The sequence below is a fragment of the Bombina bombina genome, chromosome 8 (assembly GCF_027579735.1).
Source record: "Bombina bombina isolate aBomBom1 chromosome 8, aBomBom1.pri, whole genome shotgun sequence".
NCBI lineage: Eukaryota > Metazoa > Chordata > Amphibia > Anura > Bombinatoridae > Bombina > Bombina bombina.
In genome coordinates, this window is record NC_069506.1 from 135,853,185 (window position 1) to 135,872,228 (window position 19,044).

The window sequence follows — 19,044 nt, forward strand, 5'->3', positions numbered from 1 at the left end:
ATCTGGGTCTTCAATAGTTTGAAGAACTCAGCCGGGAGGCCGTCAGGACCTGCCGCTTTCCCATTGGACATAGATGAGATGGATTTTAGAATCTCTTCAGGGGCTATGGGTGAGTTGAGAACCGCCAACTGTTCCTCCCTGAGTTGCGGAAGATCAAGCTCATTCCAGAAGGATGCTATGATCTCGTGAGGCGGTTTCTTTTGACTGGCATATAGGTCGGCGTAATAATCCGCTAAAGCCGTCACTATAGACTCTGGTGTTTTATGAGTCTTATTGCGGTAAGTAATTGCCGCAATAGGCTTACGAGCAGTCTTCTTATTTACCAAGGAGGCTAATAGTCTACCTGATCTGTCCCCCTCTCTGTAATACTTAGCCTGGGTTCTAAGTAGCCGTGAGACAGCCTGGTGGCCCAGAAACACATCTAACTCTCCCTTCCTTTCAAGGTATTTATCCCTTAGGGCTTGGCATGGACATCCACAGTATGCTTGGTAGGCTTCCGTTAGAGCCTCCTGCAGGTTTTGCAGTCTAGCCTGAGTTTTTCTCCGTAGGGCGGACACATAGGAGATGATGTCCCCCGTGAGAACCGCTTTTGCCGCGTTCCAAAACAATTCTGGATTGTCTTGGTGCGCCAGATTGTCTGTGTAATAGTCATTCCATGCATGCGTTAAATGCTTGGAGAATGCGTCAGAAGTGTAAAGGAAGCTTGGGAACCTAAGCGTCTGCTTATTGGCAACTATGGTTCCAATCGAGAGCACTAGTTCAACCGGTGCATGGTCCGAGACCACAACATTGTGAATCCTAGTTCCAGTAACCCTAGGAATTAAGCTAGAGGACGTCATAAAGAGGTCTATGCGCGACAGTGTTGGAGTGGCCCTAGAGATACAAGTAAAATCTTTACTATCCGCATTTCTTAGCCTCCAGATATCAACAAGTTGTAGGGATTCAGAGATTCTAGAAAATGTTTTCTGTTCGAAAGTGCTGTTGCACGTCGAGCGATACCTCTCGGTTGTGCGATCTGGATCCCGCATTCTGTCACAGGCTGGGTTTGGAGTCAAATTAAAGTCTCCCCCCAGGATAATCTCAGAACCCGAGAAGGGGACAAGCGCTTGTATGAGTCGCGTCCAGAAGGTTTTAGATTTACAGTTTGGCGCGTATATGTTACATATCACTAGTACCCTCTGATTTATCTTAACTTTGACTATCAGGAATCTGCCCTCCTTATCTTTGAGTGTGTGCAAAATTTCAACGTTCCCTCTTTTCCCAAATAGAATAGCAATGCCCCTACTAGAGTTAGTGAATGAAATATGTTCTATTGCCCCCACCCAGTCTCTCTTTAGTTTCTCGTGTTCTGTCTCAGATAGATGGGTTTCTTGTAGTAGTGCTATGTCAGTTCCCAAGCGTCTTAAGTGTGTCAGTATAGTGCTCCTCTTAGTGGGAGAATTGATCCCTCCCACATTCCATGTCATAAACCTTACCGCCATTCAAGCGATGTCATGTGAGTTAGGATCTCACCGGTATCCTGCGGGAGGGGAGAAATGGGGGAAAGACAACACAAAAAAAAAAAAAAAAATAATAATAATGCATGCATCCTAACTCTCTCTCCCTCCCCTCCCCCCGCACCCACAGCAGTTTCACATACCTTCTGTAATATCCTAGATGAAAGCAGAATCGTGACCTGCAGACCACAAAGGACATTTGACAAGTTATAAAGCACTCTGGAAAGGGGTTTGTGATTTACATTTATATTGTAATGAGCAGTTAAACTAATGAACCTTGGATACGCCACATCCAGGTATAGAATCATTGGGCCATCCCTGAGTGAGTATACCAATATATTGGTTGCAGTATTTAAAAAGGTAAACATATACAAACTCATGCAGGAGATCATTAAAGTAGTCAGTAACATAGTAACATAATATAAATTTCTAACCATTGAACCTACAACATTAGGTTTGACCAAAACAGTAGCGGTATTACAATTCTGCTTGAACAAGTGGTGTCGTTGCATCAGATAATTTCTAACCATTGTACCTACAACGTTAGGTTTAACCAAAACAGTAGCGGTGTTACATTTCTGCTTGAACAAGTGGTGTCGTTGCATCAGATCTCTAAAGGTTTCCATTATCATGGATAAAAGTGTGATAGTGACCTGCAAGCCAGAAGGGGCACTTGACAGGGTATAAATCGCTCTGGAATGGGGGTTATGTTTTACATATACCTTGTAATGAGCAGTTAAACTAATGAACCCTGGATACGCCACATCCGGGTATAGAATTAATGGGCCATTCCTAAGAGAAGATACAAGTAAATTGGCTGAAATTTTTAAAAAGAGGTAACATACGCAGAAAATCATTGAAGTAATCAATAACATTGCAACATAACCTAAATTTCTAACAGTTGAACTTAGAACAGTAGGTTTAACTAAAACAACAGCATTGTTATATTCCCCCCTAAACAAGTGGTGTCGTTGCACCGTGTCTCTAAAGGCTTCCATTAACCCTTAAATTCAAAGAAAAGAGATAAGAAGATCCCATAGCATATAATATGGACCCCCCCATCTCTCATCCCGGGTCTGAATGCGATGATCTGGGTGAGCCTGCCATTGAGCCCCTGTGTTCTCTACCCAGGAAGTCAGTAACCTCTTGTGGGGTATCAAAAAACTTAGGTCCTGAGGGGGTTAGTAACTTTAGTCTGGCTGGATATAAAAGATACACTTTTCTGCCCTCTCCGTTTAGTCGAGAGCAAAGGGGGGAGAACTCCTTGCGTTTACGCATGAGTTCGGAGGAGTAATCTTGAAATATTAGCAATTTTGATCCCTCATACAAAACTGGGGAAACCTTTCTGTAAGCCCTCAGTATCTCTATCTTGAGCTGAAAGTGTAGAAATTTTACCATAACCTGCCTAGGTTGCGTGTTGCCTCTGTCTTGCTGTCTCTCGGGGCCTACTCTATGCGCCCTCTCTACGCTACCCCTGAACAGTGCAGGGGTTAGATTAAGTAGTGTAGGTAGTGTATCCTGAATGAAATGAATGAGGTCTCGGGGCTTAACATTTTCTGGGATCCCCAGGATGCGCAGGTTATTGCGACGGGATCTATTTTCTAAATCTTCTAATCTTTGGTGTAGGACTACATTTTGCTTCAGTAGAACATCTAATTGTGTATCATGTGTGACCGATGTGTCCTCGAGCCCTGACACCCTGTCCTCCATCTCAGTAAATCTGACGGAAAATTGTTTCATCTCCCCTGTCAAATGATCAAGACCTTTTTGTAAACTTTCAATTTTGGGGAGAAAGATGGAGGAGAGCTGCCGCACCACCACATGTGTGTCCAAAGAGATTGTCTGCTCATTTTGTGGGACAGAATTTGACTCCTGTGGATGGTCTGCAGCTCCCCTCGTCTTTCCAGAACTCTTGTTCTTCCCTGACATTCTACTTCCTGTCAGGAATTTATCCATAAAAGTTACCTAGGCACATAAATAGTTTACCTATGCACACAGTATCAATATGTACACAGCACACATAAAAAGGTTATTGCAGAATCAGTAACGTAACAAGTAAGCCTAGGATATAATATGTCTCAACAATAATTATCTTATGCTTTAAAAGACATTATATAGGTGCAAAGTAGACAGTAGGTCAGCCCAGATTTAGTTATGCTTTGATATTACAAGGTGAGCCTAGGCAATACATCTGTGTTCCAGCTGACAGCACCTAAATTTTGGTTTTGTACTGCTGTAAGAAAAACTATCAGTCACACACTGAAGCACTGGGTGTTGCCCCGCAGAAGCACTAGGCTGTTATGCCAGATAATATATTCATCAATCAGCAGGGTTTATGGTGCAGGAAAGGGCCAGCTATGTTGAATCAGTCCCTTGAAAGAGTTAAATATTCTTAGCTTGCCCTTATGGAGAGAGTCACACAATGCAGTCTTTAACAGTTTTCCCTTTGAGCAAAGAGCCTTTACAGAGGGGGACCAGCAGAGCTGTGTCGCTGTTTGTGTCTGGTCCAGTAGGGCTCAAAGTGTGGGCAATGAGGTGGCCAAGACTAGGATGTAAAGATCTGGCCTTGCCACTCAGTGGCTCTTGGTGATTGTCTAAATACCAGCCCCGGGATGTTGATCAAGCAGGGTATTTGGGGGGGGGGGGGGTTTCGGGGAAGGAGGGTAGGCTGCCACTGATCTAATACCCAACCATGTCTCTGATAAACAAAAGCCTTTCCCTTTCGTCAGCCCTCAGTGTCTGTGCGGTCGATAGATCGTTTACCTGAGCCGGAGTCGACACTCCACAGCGGCAGAGGCCTATCCGCACACCAGCAGGGCAGAACGTTCTCTTTTCGTTGTTCCTTGCAGGTCCAGTCCCTCCGGAGGTGCGATGTCAGGTCCCGGTTAGGCTGGCCAGCAGTGCACACCCCGCCACCAGTGTAGCAAGATGCGTTGCCGCCTCAGCACTACTCTTCTTCCCGGCAAAGGTATGCTAGCAATATGGCGCTCACCGCTTTCGCGCCTTTTTGCCTCCGTCTGTGTTCTCTTGGCTTTGCTCACTCTCTAGCCGCCCGGTCCTCCCGTGATATTGCAGACTCCGGGGATTCACCGATTGCTCCGCTTGGGTAATGTTGCTGCCGGTTCTCTGATCTCGGTCAGTGAGACGTGTGGGGGAGCCCCCGCACCCGCTGTTCGTGGCTGCAGGATTCCGAACTGCTCCTAGGCCCGAATCCGGTATGAGCCTCACTCCCTCTCTCTAAGCCAGGCTAGATATGGGAAGTGTTATCCGTATGTTTACACTGCTGGGCTAGTTCAGTCATTCAGGCAAAGATAATTTATCAGGGAGCCTGTTTGATGTGGTCGCACTTCCATGTGCAGGTCAGCTTGCCGGGGGGGCGAGATGGTTGTCGCCTGTGCTCAAACACGCCGGATACCAGCTGTATCAAGGCTATCATGCACTCGGGTCAATTCAGGAGCTTAGTTTTATATGTTGTTGGAGTTTATAAGTATTAATTATGCATTAATATGCCAACTAACTCAGGAGCTGTTAGCACTAGCTGCCTTCTCCTTGGCCCGCCCACCGGAAGCCATGATTGCTTTTTTTAAATATAATAAATTGCAGCCACAATTAAACATATCTATAACTGTTTAAGGATTAAAAAGATGCTGTGTATGTGCACAAGACAAGGACAATAGTCTAGATTCAATTAAACCCATTAATGAAACTAATATCTTGCTGAATAAAAAAACCTAGCACAATATATGGATTTGTAACTTCTCCTTGTACCTTCTGATAGTTGCTTTCCACTCACCTTAATAATAAATGGGGCAGAATTTATTTTGGAAATATTCACTTCTCAGTGCATAGAATAAGTTATCAGTTATATTATAGACAAGTTAACAGGATCACAAAAAGGTAAAAGTAAAAAAAAAATCACTCTATAAAACTTTTTATTGTAACAAATGCAAAAAAGAATTATCTAAGGCAGTGTTTCTCAACTGCGGTCCTCAAGTACCCCCAACAAGCCAGGTTTTCATTATAGCTGAACTAGAGCAGCCCTTCTTAAACTGTGGGTCGCGACCCCATATGGGGTTGCGCAACCCTAATGTGGGTTGTCGCTGGAGCAGTGGGGAGATTTTTTTTTTTACATTTTCTTTATTTCATTATTTTTTTTTAATTATAAGTGTTGCGCTGCAAGAGCGCTAAAATTAGAGGCAGTGCGCCTTAGGTCGACAAAAGGAGGAAATACTGTCACTTGACTTCTGTGACTAATAGCTACAGTGCAGAGCAAGTGCGCTAACTGAATTGGGAGGCAGACAACAGTTTGTGTGACTGACTATGCTGACAGAGTACTTTTACAGTCTCAGAGACTGCCTGATCCTGGTTTGGACAGCATCATCCTAAGTGCTGTTGTTGTGCACCTGCACCATTAGATCTGAATATCAGAGGCTAAATTGAGTCTGCAGCTCCCAGACAAAGGTAAGTTCCCTTCCCTCCCACCCTCTGCACAAGCTGGCTGCCCCCAGAGCTGTCACTGAGAACATCTGACAGCCTAGTTAGGTTTAGCAAAATATACTGTGACACAGGTCTGACAGTGACATATTACATATTATTAGTCGATTCCTGCTGGTGACACAGCATCATACTGATTTCCTCTCTCCTGTGCGTTATTTACTGCCTGTCAGCAACCGTCACAGCAGGAGAGGTAATAGAGGTGAGGACAGTGAATTAATGTTGTTGGTAAATTTACACTGTCTGCCTTTGTCCCTGACCAGATAAGAGCCCCTCCTGCTGATTAGGGTCAAGGAGCTTAAGGTGAGGAGGCTGCATTCCCTCGTCCAATACATGTATAACACCCAACAACCATAACCCCCGATCCCCATTTCTCTTATCTCATTCTTATCTAAAATAAAAACACAGACACAGTAGTTATGGCGAAATGTGGAAAGGTCACGATTTTATTACTTAATTGAATTTTGCTACCTTTAAACTATATCTTGCAAAATTCAGCCATAAATCAAACTCAAAATAAACACCAAATAATGCCCTTGCATTAAAAACCAGAATTTTGGGAACCACACCTAGGGGGGTGTAACAACTACCCCCCCCCTGGCAGGGCAGTTTGGAGAAGGGAGAACCCACGGCATAGTCCCCCCCCTAGATAGACCACCGGATCACCCCTCAGGGCTGGGTATGCCGCGGGATCCTCCCACCTCCCCTTCTGCCCCGCACACGTGTCGTGCACAAACTTCACCGCTTGCTGCGATTGTATGCTCAATACTACGTTAAAAAACAGCTGCCGTTTTCTATCCTCCAGTCAGCATAGACCGCCAGGTCACCTGCTGCCCTTCGGTTGCGCTGTGTTCTTCCCCTTATTGAGGAGCACGGGCGGTCTTACTGCGACTCAACCAATTAGTCAACGTCCTGCCCTTAGCCGTGCAAGTACTGCCTTCTCACGTGACCTCTCCGGTTATTGCATCGTGCTCTGCTGCGTCTAGGGTGGGAGGGTGGGAAACAAAGAAAAAAGGTTAGTGACTCCTTCCAGCCATCCACTTCCTTATAACACCTTTACCTCCAGCTCCACCCCTGTCTCTGCTCCTGACCAATGCCTGCTCTCCTTATCTCTGCCTCATCCCCCACACCTGGCACACCTAGATTCCCCTTTGTTCTCTCCCAGCAGCCCCTCCCTTATGACGTTCCCCTCGCATCCGCTCCCTGCACTAGTTTAAGGTGAGGAGGCTGCATTCCCTCGTCCAATACATGTATAACACCCAACAACCATAACCCCCGATCCCCATTTCTCTTATCTAATTCTTATCTAAAATAAAAACACAGACACAGTAGTTATGGCGAAATGTGGAAAGGTCACGATTTTATTACTTAATTGAATTTTGCTACCTTTAAACTATATCTTGCAAAATTCAGCCATAAATCAAACTCAAAATAAACACCAAATAATGCCCTTGCATTAAAAACCAGAATTTTGGGAACCACGCCTAGGGGGGTGTAACAACTACCCCCCCCCCCCTGGCAGGGCAGTTTGGAGAAGGGAGAACCCACGGCATAGTCCCCCCCCTAGATAGACCACCGGATCACCCCTCAGGGCTGGGTATGCCGCGGGATCCTCCCACCTCCCCTTCTGCCCCGCCCACGTGTCGTGCACAAACTTCACCGCCACCAAAAAGAGCCCCTCTTTCGGCCAATTCTTTCCACCATTCGTGACCTTTCCTTACCTTCACCAACTCTTGGCACATCCCTCTGATGTCCACCAGCAGCTGGTCATTTCCCTCATCCGTTAGATGCACTCCATCCCGTCTGAATAGCTCCTCCTTTCTCGCTGCTATCAGTGGGTGCTCTACCACTCTACCCCCTATTTCCTTCATAACCTTTGCTGCCACCTGGTTCACTTTTCTCCTCGATCTATATCCTGCTTTGCTCGTGTACGAGTTCCGCCAGAATATCCTCGAAACTATATTGGACCATATTGCCCTCACTGATGGCCATGCCACCCTCAACCATCTCATTGTTCCTGCCACTTTCTCTTCTAGCTCTCTAAGTGGGTAAGCACCTATGTCGTTCCCCCCCAGATGTATAATTATGGCATCCAGACACCCCCATCTTCTCCTTGCCAGCTGTATTGTAGGCACTAACTCGTCCCACATCATGCCTCTTTTTCCTACCCATCTAATGCTAACTTCCTTGTGCGACAGTCCCAAATTTACTCCCTGCGCCGATGCTGCTGCCCTAGCCTGTGCCCAATAGACGTAGGAATGCCCTACTATCCACACCCTTAACGCTTTGTCTGTAAAACAAAAAACAATTTAACCGTTAGAACATTTATAATAAGGCCTTACTCCTTTTGCACTCTTATGTAAGATTTGTACGCTGCAGATTTCCATCTCCCTAATTTCTTAATTTGTGCCTCTGAACAACCCCTACCCGCTGCGGCGGTCGCTGCTCCTATTCTGAATGAATGCGGCGCAATGTGTGCCTCTTTCCACCCCAATTTCTTAACCACCCTTTGTAATATGCTTTTAAACTGGAAGATTGTTACATCCGAACTGTCTGCATGCCTCAGAAATGTGCGGCCCCCTTTCCTCCTTGATATCAGGTATTCCTTAACACAGGCCACCGGACACAGTGTTCCCCCTGTTTTAGCCATATTTAGCCATGCCCCTTTTCCTTCCTTGTCTGTTTTAGATCGTCTTACCAATATTAGCACGGCTTCTTCCCCACATCTGACATCCCCTGTCTCTACACCCCCTTTACCTATTTTTCTGTTTTTTGGTAACAGCTCCCCTATCCGCATTACTCCGTGAAATGCTACTAAAAAAGCCGTTCTGAAAATAAGCGCCTCGTCCCTGTTTGCACATACCCCTTCTAGTGCCCCTATCATTTTCTGTAATCTAACCTCAGTTATTGGTTCCCTTTTATCCACTTCCTTCTCTTCCCCTCTTCCCCATGCCCTTGCGATTTTCTTTACTATAAACTTCCTGGACCAATCTATTCCCCCGTATAGCTGCGAACAGTATGAAATCCCTGCTAACACTGCGCTCAATCTCCCCTTCTTTACACCTTCTCTCCGCAGCGCCATCAACCATTCTAAAAATCTTCCTTCCTCCCCTCCTTTCGCCTCCTCCCTATGCTTGCACCATTGTCCCCAATATTTCCTGTACACTGCCCATGTGTTTGGTGCCAAGGCTTTTTCGACCAGTTCCTCGATTCCTTCTATCCGCTGCCAATCTGCCAAAGAAGCATAGGGCAACATTCACCTTCCTGTCTGGCATTGGGTGCTAGCTCCCTAAACTCCTTCCACTTAAAACGGGATAGCGCATCAGCAACTACGTTTTTGAACCCCGGAATATGCTTGGCCCTGACACATATATTATGTTTTAAACATTTCAGAACCAAGTACCTTAGGTACTTAACTACTGGCATTGATGATGCTGATAGCTGATTGATGATTTCGACCACCCCCATGTTGTCGGACCAGCATATTATTGTCCTATTCGCTAGCTCCCCGCCCCATAGCTCCATGGCCACCACTATGGGAAATAGTTCCAGCAGCACCAAATTCTTAATCCACCCCATTTCCTTCCAGCTCTCTGGCCATTCTCCTGCGCACCACCTCCCTTGGAAATATGCTCCATAACCCTTTCCCCCTGCCGCGTCCGTGTATAGCTCCAAATCTACCGCGGGCGCCACCTCCTGCCATATGCGCACCCCATTGAATTCCTGCAAAAACTGGTCCCATACTTTCAGGTCGTCCCTCATCTCCTTTGTTACCCTAATCATATGCTCCGGCTTTTTTGCGCCCCTTGTGCTGATTTCCAATCGCCTTTTGAAAATCCTCCCTATTGGTATTACCTTACATGCAAAGTTTAACACCCCCAAAGTTTTCTGCATCTCCCTTAGTGTTACTTTTTTACGCGTTGCCATCCATGCTATCATCTCCCTAGCTTTTTCTACCTTATCCTCGGGTAGTTCACATTGCCCTTTCAGCGAATCTATTGTTATGCCTAGGAAAGCGAGTCTCGCGCAAGGGCCCTCCGTCTTTTTGTCTGCCACCGGGACCCCCATCTCTTCGAACAAACCTATCAGCCCCTTCTTCATGCCTTCACACCTGTCAGTGCCCGCCCTCCCTACTACCATGAAATCATCCAGGTAGTGGATATTGAGTCCCTCTTTTGCCTTGCAACCGCTAACCAGTGCAGAAAAGTGCTAAACTTCTCGAAAAATGAGCATGATATCGAGCACCCCATTGGAAGGCATTTATCCACGTAGAACTGCCCTTCGAATTTGCACCCCATCAGTTTAAAACTATCAGGATTAAGCGGCAGTAGCCGAAAAGCCGATTCAATGTCTATTTTTGCCATCATGGCCCCTCTCCCCGCATTCCTTACCAACTGCACTGCGCTGTCAAACGATTGGTACTGCACCGCTGCCTCTGCTTTATCGATAGCATTATTTACTGACCTACCCTTTGGGTATGATAAGTGATGTATCATGCGATATTTCCCTTCCTCCTTCTTGGGCACCACCCCCAGGGGTGAAATAATTAGCTCTGCTATTGGCTTTTCTGCGAATGGGCCCGTCATCCTCCCACATTCTACCTCCTTCCCTAGCTTCTCCTTCAGTACCCCCGGGAGTTCCGCTGCTGATTTCAGGTTTCTAGCTTTCATCGCACCCGCTACCACCCCTTTTACTGGGAATGTAAAACCTTTACTTAATCCTTTAATTAATAAATCTCTATCCTCTATGATAGGGTATGCTTGCAACTCACGAACCAGTCTATCTATTCTCAGAGGGGTTGGCGCCAATCCCCCCAATTTGTCCTCCACCCGCGTTTCCTTGGCTCCGAAAGGACTGCTTCCCATACCCGAAGTTACCCCCATTCTTTCTGCAGTCTACCCCAGGGTGCGCCCCGCCACAGTATCTGCAAATGTGCCTGAACCTGCATGCGCCCCCCCTATCGCACTTTTTCTCATTGTATGCCCAGCACTCTTTGTTGTCAGTTCTCCCGCTCTTATTTGTATTAAACGATGCGCCCCGCACCCCGTGGGGCCCATCCTGTACCCTCATTACCCTGGTGTATAGGTCTAATATCTTTATACCAAAGTCCCTCCTTCCTTTGTCTCCTAATTGCAAGTTACCCTTCCTAAACTCTGTGTCGTAGTCCTTCCACGCAAACCCCCCATATGTTGTGTAACATTCTGCAATGAAATGGATGTACCTCAACATGCCCTTCACTTTCCCCGGGTTGGCAGTTAAAAAACACTCTGCGTATATAAGTATCCCTTTCACCCATTCTGTAAATGTTTGCTTCCCCTTCTTCCCTTTACCATCCTCGCCTCTAGATTTAACAGCCGCTGCCTCCCTAGTAATTTCGAATATGTCCACATATTTCCCTTTCTGCGCCCTGGCAATTATCTTTGCTTTTAAATGCGTTGTTAGTGGCATTAACAATGTTCCCGTTACCTCGTCATCCCCGTTAAACACCTCTCCTGTCTCCTCCTGCTCTTGCTCTGTTAGCCCCTTCCTTGCCCCTTTTCCTTGCTTTGCATATATTTTCCTTACTATCTTTAATATCCGCTTCTCCCCTTCCCCTTTTACATTCTCATCTTCCGAGTCAAACTCAGATGAACTATCTGACACATTACTGTTCAAGCACAATAGTTTCTTACCTTGCTTTGCCCCTTGGTCACTGCTTGCTGCACCAGTTGCTGCCACCTGTTTTGCAGCTCCTGTTTCCAGTTCTCTTACTGGGGTTGTTTCTGCTACCACAACATTTTCCCCCGCATTGCTGCTGGGTACTTCCGTTGGCTCCTGCTGCTGTGCTCGTTCCGGTGGGCATACCTCCTTTTAGGTGCTCTGTGGGGATAACATAGAAACATTAGTATTCCTTCCTACTTCCTGTGCTCCCGTTGCTTGTACCATTCTCCCCTTCCTACTGGAGTCAGCCATTCTTACCTCGTCCTGCCCCCTGACCCCCCTCCCTCTTTCTGCCTCCCTCATTTGTCCCTCTCCCATTTCCACCCCTGTTTCCATCTCCCTTATTTCTGCCTCCTCCTCTATTAACCTATAGCTATTCCCCTCCGAGTCTCTGATCACCCTCCTGTCTCCCATACTCCCCCCCATTCCTCTAGCTCTCTTCTGTGGCCTAATGCCATCCTCCCCCCCTCTCCTGAATACCTCTATCCTACTGGGCTCCCCATAGCCCCCCCTCGCTGCCCATGCTCCCCTTTCAGCTCCCTGTCTCCAGTTATTCCCCTGCCCCCAGTTTTCCCATGCTCCCTCCCTCCACTCCCTTGGCCCGTTTCTTATCTCCCACAGGTGCTCCCTCGGCCCACCGGGACCGTACGAATCTTCCTCTATCCCCCCCACCCGTATCCCTGCTGAGATGCTCCCATTGAGAATGGGCCTCTGCCCCACCCGTTACCGCCCGCCGTGTAAGCTCCACCGCCCAATACACCCTGCTCCCAAGATGGCCGCCCCCATTGAGGCATTTCCGCCCCACGCTCGCCGTGTGCGCGCGCGTACGTCGCGCCCCATGTGAACACCCCTTAACCTATCGTCACCGGGGCCCCTCCTCGCCACGGTGACGTCAATTGGGCCTGCTCGCTGCGCTACCATTATGGGGCTATGCGGCTCGCTTGCGTTCCTAACGCCGGGAGGAAAATTGTGTGTGCTGCAGCCGCCCCCCTGACCCAGCGGAATGGACATGGTGCTAGATGCGGGACTCCCCCTGAACAACACTGGACTACCCCCGCTACCACCAGGGGATACGCCTGTTCCCTCCGCTGCAACGGAAACACTGGCGAGCGGCCCCGTAACAGCTACTGCGCTCCCCCTGCATGGGGTGCTAACCCCCCCCTGGCTTACCTGAGCGGCCGACACCGCACCAACCTCCACCGTACCTCCTCCGGATACCACCTCTCCTTGGACTGTCTGCTGTTCCTTCCTGCTTTTTTCCACCCTCTTGATCTTCTTCTGAGCCTGGATCGCCCAGGTCTTCCAGACTGTCTCACCTTCATCCAAGTATCTCCTTGGGATTCTCCTGTTCCTTGCGGTCATCTTGAAAACTTCTTCTCTGCAACAAAGAAAAAAGGTTAGTGACTCCTTCCAGCCATCCACTTCCTTATAACACCTTTACCTCCAGCTCCACCCCTGTCTCTGCTCCTGACCAATGCCTGCTCTCCTTATCTCTGCCTCATCCCCCACACCTGGCACACCTAGATTCCCCTTTGTTCTCTCCCAGCAGCCCCTCCCTTATGACGTTCCCCTCGCATCCGCTCCCTGCACTAGTTTTACAGACCATAAATTCTGCCTGTAAATTATTAGGTGAAACTTTCTGGCCTTATTTAACCCTTAGCTACCACTGGGAAATAATATTTTAACAATACAGAATAATTTATATTTGTTCACATGTCTCATACACACATTCTCACATAGACATCTATATACATTTGCATAAATAAAAAGAGAGAAGCGCTAAAACTGGGAACGAACAGTAGCATAATAGTTTGTTCTCTGGGGTTTTGTCGTTTCTCTCGTTCAGAGAGGGATTGTCTGGTATTTCGGGGCTGGACTGCACTGCTAAGTCAGGATCAGACTGATATGCTACAGGAAAGTTCTTCTCTGTGAAAGGCACATGTTGAGCAAAAAGAGGCTGCTTCTTGGGTGGTAACAAGCCATAGAACAAGCTATTATGCTATTGTTCGTTCCCAGGTCTAAAGACCACTGCTCCATAACCTGTCCACCTGCTCTGAGGAGGTGGACAGAACCCGCAAGAAATCAACCCGATCCAATACGATCGGGTTAATTGACACCCCCTGCTAGCGGCCGATTTGCCGCATATCTGCAGGGGGCGGTATTGCACCAGCAGTTCACAAGAACTGCTGGTGCAATGATAAATGTCCTCTTTAATTTGTTATAAATGATACACCTGTGTATAGCTATTTTATATAACAGGATCACGTAAAATTTATTGCGTGAAATGGGGTCACGAGTGGAAAAAGTTTAAGAAGGGCTGAACTAGAGCACAGGTGAAATAATCAGCTGATCAGCAACCATGGTTACTAACCTGCTCTCACCCATTAGCTTATTATTTCACCTGTGCACTGGTTCAGTTATAATAAAAATATAGCCTGTTAGGGGTACTTGAGAACCGTGTTTTAGAAACACTGATCTAAGGCATCTTGTCAGTACTGCAAAGTCCCTCAAAGAATATTAGGCAAATTTTAGCTTGATGGCTGTGTATCTCAATATGCAGGGTGCTGGGTACGAAGGAGTGATGCCTAAAGAATATTAGAAAGGCAAATTTTAGCTGTGTATCATAATATACAGGGTTCTGGGTATGAAGGAGCAATACCTACAGTATATAAATATTCTAAAACCCTAAGGCTAGAATATCAAAAGTTGCAGACTTCACAGGGGTTGACCCACTGAATTCTCTAACATAAAGGGCAGAACATCTAAGTCTCAGAAAGATGATAACTGAAGCCCATAGATATGAAGCCAATAAATATACAGTAAAGTATGAGCCTAATTTAAAATTACACATAAACTTTCAAAGCATAAGCAGGATTTGTAAAATTGTAATCTTAAATGCACTGCTGTATGAAAAATCTAATGCATCAAAATACAACATAGAAAGGGCAAATCTTAAATGTAATAAAACTTAAAGAACAAAATATGAAGTTAAGAATAATATAAAATACAAAGAACAGAGTGCAAGTGTAACAGAACTATCACGTCACGCAGTGCTATATTGCACTGGGCTAATCTCTCCATCACATACAGAAATGCAGGGAAGTATAAAAAAATATGTTAATTGGAGGCACATTTGAAGTCATTTTACATCATCTCATCTAAGCGGAAAGATCTCAGCTTTAGATCATTGGGCCTTTAAAGAGAAATAAAAAATAAATAAAATGCAATATCATTTTGTGTATCAGCAAAACAACTTAGCAAGATGTACATAAATTTTTATCAACAACACAGTTGTGTTTTAATATGTATCACATACATCTGCCAAACAATATGTAAGATATAACATGGTTGGATTAACCTGGTGTTTCATATAAATTTGATAAAATTATCAAAATAGGATATTGCCTTTAGTATTCACACTAGTATAATCAAACACCCTATAATGATACTTATGTATACATTTACTACACTTTTTTCTCAGGTATCATGAAATTGTTGGTGGACTTGATAACCTTCCACGCGCATTTTATCAACGGCTCCATAGCACCATATATTTGAATTCACCAGTCTTTGAAATCTCTCAAACAAAAGATGATGTATCAGTTCTATTTAATAAACAACAAAAGTTGCTTAATATTAGGGCCGACTTTGTTCTCCTAACAACAACTGCCAAAGCCGCCCAAGTTATCCATTTTCATCCACCACTTTCAGCAACAAAATATGAGGCTCTCAGGGCCATTCATTATTCTGGTTCCACCAAGGTATACTTAAGCTTCCGTGAGCGCTTTTGGGAAGAACAGGGAATTTATGGAGGAAAGTCAGTAACAGACCACCCATCAAGATTTATCTATTATCCAAGCCACAATTTCTTCAATACAACAGGCAGCATTATCTTGGCGTCATATACTTGGTCAGACGACTCTTCAGTGTTTTTGGGACTGAGTGATGAAGATTGCATGAAAATGGTATTAAATGACCTAGCCATGATCCATGGTCAGCACATCTTAAAATTGTGGGATGGATCTGGGGTAGTAAAGAAGTGGGGTAAGGATCCATATAGTCTGGGGGCTTTTGCAGCTTTTACCCCATATCAAATGACTGACTACTTAGAAGATTTATCTAAAAATGAGGGAAGGATCTATTTTGCAGGAGAACATACAGCTTATCCTCATGCCTGGATAGAGGGAGCAATGAAATCTGCTTTAAGAAATGCTATTAATATACATAAAGCTTGAGAAAAAATAATCACAATATTGGGCTAGATTATAAGTAGCAAGCTTATTTTTCCGTGCAAGTGATATTGTTTTTTCCCACAATTTTGTTGGGTTAGCGCAACTGAAGCCCTCAAGTAAATGGTAGTGCATTAAAATAAAGTTGCATTAAACACAACATAAATACATTCAAAATTACAGTTACACTCACAAAAACACTATCTGATAAAAAAGTATTCATATAAATATATATAAAAAAATATAAGGGATTAAATGTATATGGTATATGGTCATACACTTGACTGCGAAGGGCTATAATATATATATATATATATATATATATATATATATATATATATATATAAATATATATATACACACACACACACACACACACATATGGCTAAATATGTTTATGTATGCATATATATATATATGTGTGTATAGATGTGTGTACATATGTATTTATGTATATGTGTTTTACTGTATATGTGCTATACATATTTAACATTCCAATGTTCTTCACATACAGGATAATGTAATTTTTATTGGAAATATATATTTCTATATATATATCTGTATATAGCTATACCTGTATATCTATTCCTATATATATATAAAGTTATTGATATCTATTTTACATTAGCAGTATTACATATATTTAGAAATATATATTAAATAATAAAAATATATTTTTTTTTCTATGTGAAGAACATAGAAATGCAAAATATGTGTAACGTGAGCTGTGTTTCATGATTTAGGTCTAACGCGGTGTCGGGTTAGCTCACATGAAGAATTACTAATCTTACATTGCATTATTGAAATATTACATATAAAATATTTATAAAAATTATAATAATTATTAAAACTGATTCTACATACTGTAGAAAAGCAAAATAATTCATAGTATATATATATATATATATATATATATATATATATATATATATTACAAAATATACAGTATAATAATTTTTAATAATTAATAATTTTGAAATATTTAATATTTCAATAAGGCCATGTAAGATTAGTAATTCTTCACGTGCGCTAACCCAACATCGCGTTAGACCTAAAGTGCAAAACACAAATCGAGTTATGCATATTTTACATTTCTATGTTCTTCACATAGAAATGTTTTACATTTTTATTATTAAATATATATTTTTTATGTATGTGATACTGTTACTGTAGATATACAAGTATAGCTATATACAGATAAATAAATAATAATTCTATAATATTTTACTATGTATTTGCTGTAAATATTTCACAATGTTCTTCACATATAGGAAAATTTAATTTTTATTTAATATATATATATATATATATATATATACCTACACATATATTCCTATATAGGTATATATATATATATATATATATATATATATATATATATATATATATATATATTAAATAAATATTATCAGATATATACATAGATAAAATATTTAACAATAAACATTATCTTTTTTCTTTGTGAAGAACACAGGAATGTAAAATATGCATAATGTTCTTCGGGTTTCGCGCTTTAGGTCTAGCAACAGTGTTGGTTTAGCACACATACAGAATTACTTATCTTAAGGTGTTTTATTGTAATATTAAATATAAAATCTAATATTGAATAAAATATATATATTACAGTATCTATAATAATTATTAATAATTATTATCAATATGTTATTGAATATACTGTATTTATATTTAGTATTTCAATAACTCTCATTATGCATATTTTACATTCCTATGTTCTTTACATATTATTATTATTATTATTATTAAATATATATTTCTATATATAAATGATAATATTAATGTAAATATATATATTTATACTTATATATCTATATGAGTATATTTATTTATTTAAAATTAAATTAACATTTAAAAAAATAAAAACATTGGAACTTGAAATATTGATAACTCGTTTCAGGTTGGCGAGCAAGCAATAAGTGTTAAAATAACATAAACAAAATAAAATAACATTGGAATGCGAAATATTAATAACTCCTGTCAGGATAGCGAGCAAACAATAAATGTTAGTTTTTTATTTTATGCTCTCCATTGAAGTCTAAGGGGCAAACATGTTAGTGTGGTCACAATACCCTAAGTCCTGAAGTTAACGCACGTCAGGTTTCTCTTGCACACAAAACTTTTACTTTCAACTAGTAATACGCTCACTAACCCGCACAAAAAAAAAGATTACATCTACTGGTGTTTACAGTTGTGCGGGAGAGCTAAAATATGGCCCCACTTGTAATCTAGCCCTTTACAGGGAAATGATTTTAAATTTGTACCTTTAAATATATTTTTGGTAACATTTATGAGGATTGGAAAGTTTAATATTTTAATTTTATAATTTCAATTATATATTTTTTTTCTAAAATAAAATTAATTGCCTATCACAAAGGCATGCTGCCTAATATATACATATTTTGTCTTTAGAGTCTCCTGTATAGATACTGTTTATATGCTAACACCTTAAAAAAATAGATATCCTAATGTGTGATGTAGCTGATCAAATTAAAAACAGTCATTGTCTAATTTTGTAACTTAAAAATAACATTATCAACATGTGTCACATGACACAAATAAATTGTTGGCAAATTGGCCAAAAATGATTGTAGCAAATCTCAATAACTTTAACATACAGAAAAAATAATCAGTAAATAAAAACACAGATATGTGTATTTATTAAAGCCATTAACAGCATGTGTGTCATTTTATATATATTACACAGTTAAAAGCCAGGCAACATAATTTTAAAATAAAGACATTTTCCAACCACCCCATTTATTCAGAGTCCTTCATGTCCTATAAGAGTACATATAAATGAGGGGCAGCAAAATCAACTGCAGGTAGGGTTCACATAGGAGAGACAATAATCACAGCACATTTATGTACATATCATTTAGATTAGGGAACATGGACACATAACAGTTATAGGCATGACACAATGAGTAACAAACAGTGAACACCATATGATGCCCTTAGATGTTGAGGGTTACACTTCAATATTTTGGCTGTAATAATCTTAAACTATGGCAGTATATTAATTAGAGGTAGTGTGATATATCTGTTACCAGTAAGGCCAGTTAGAATGTGAGAGACCTGGAGTGTTATACATTTTCCTTAGGAATATA

The 19,044-nt window shown here is 42.4% G+C and overlaps 1 protein-coding gene across 1 annotated transcript in view; it reads left to right on the forward strand.

Annotated features, from left to right (window-relative positions):
- IL4I1 (interleukin 4 induced 1) overlaps positions 1-15,951 on the forward strand; it is an 88,922-nt gene extending 72,971 nt beyond the window's left edge. Inside the window, exon 7 of the mRNA XM_053690589.1 lies at positions 15,172-15,951. Within this exon, the coding sequence (XP_053546564.1) occupies positions 15,172-15,925 (754 nt within the window). The 3' untranslated portion in view covers positions 15,926-15,951. The remainder of the gene's footprint in view (positions 1-15,171) is intronic.
- The last annotated feature ends 3,093 nt before the right edge of the window (positions 15,952-19,044 follow it).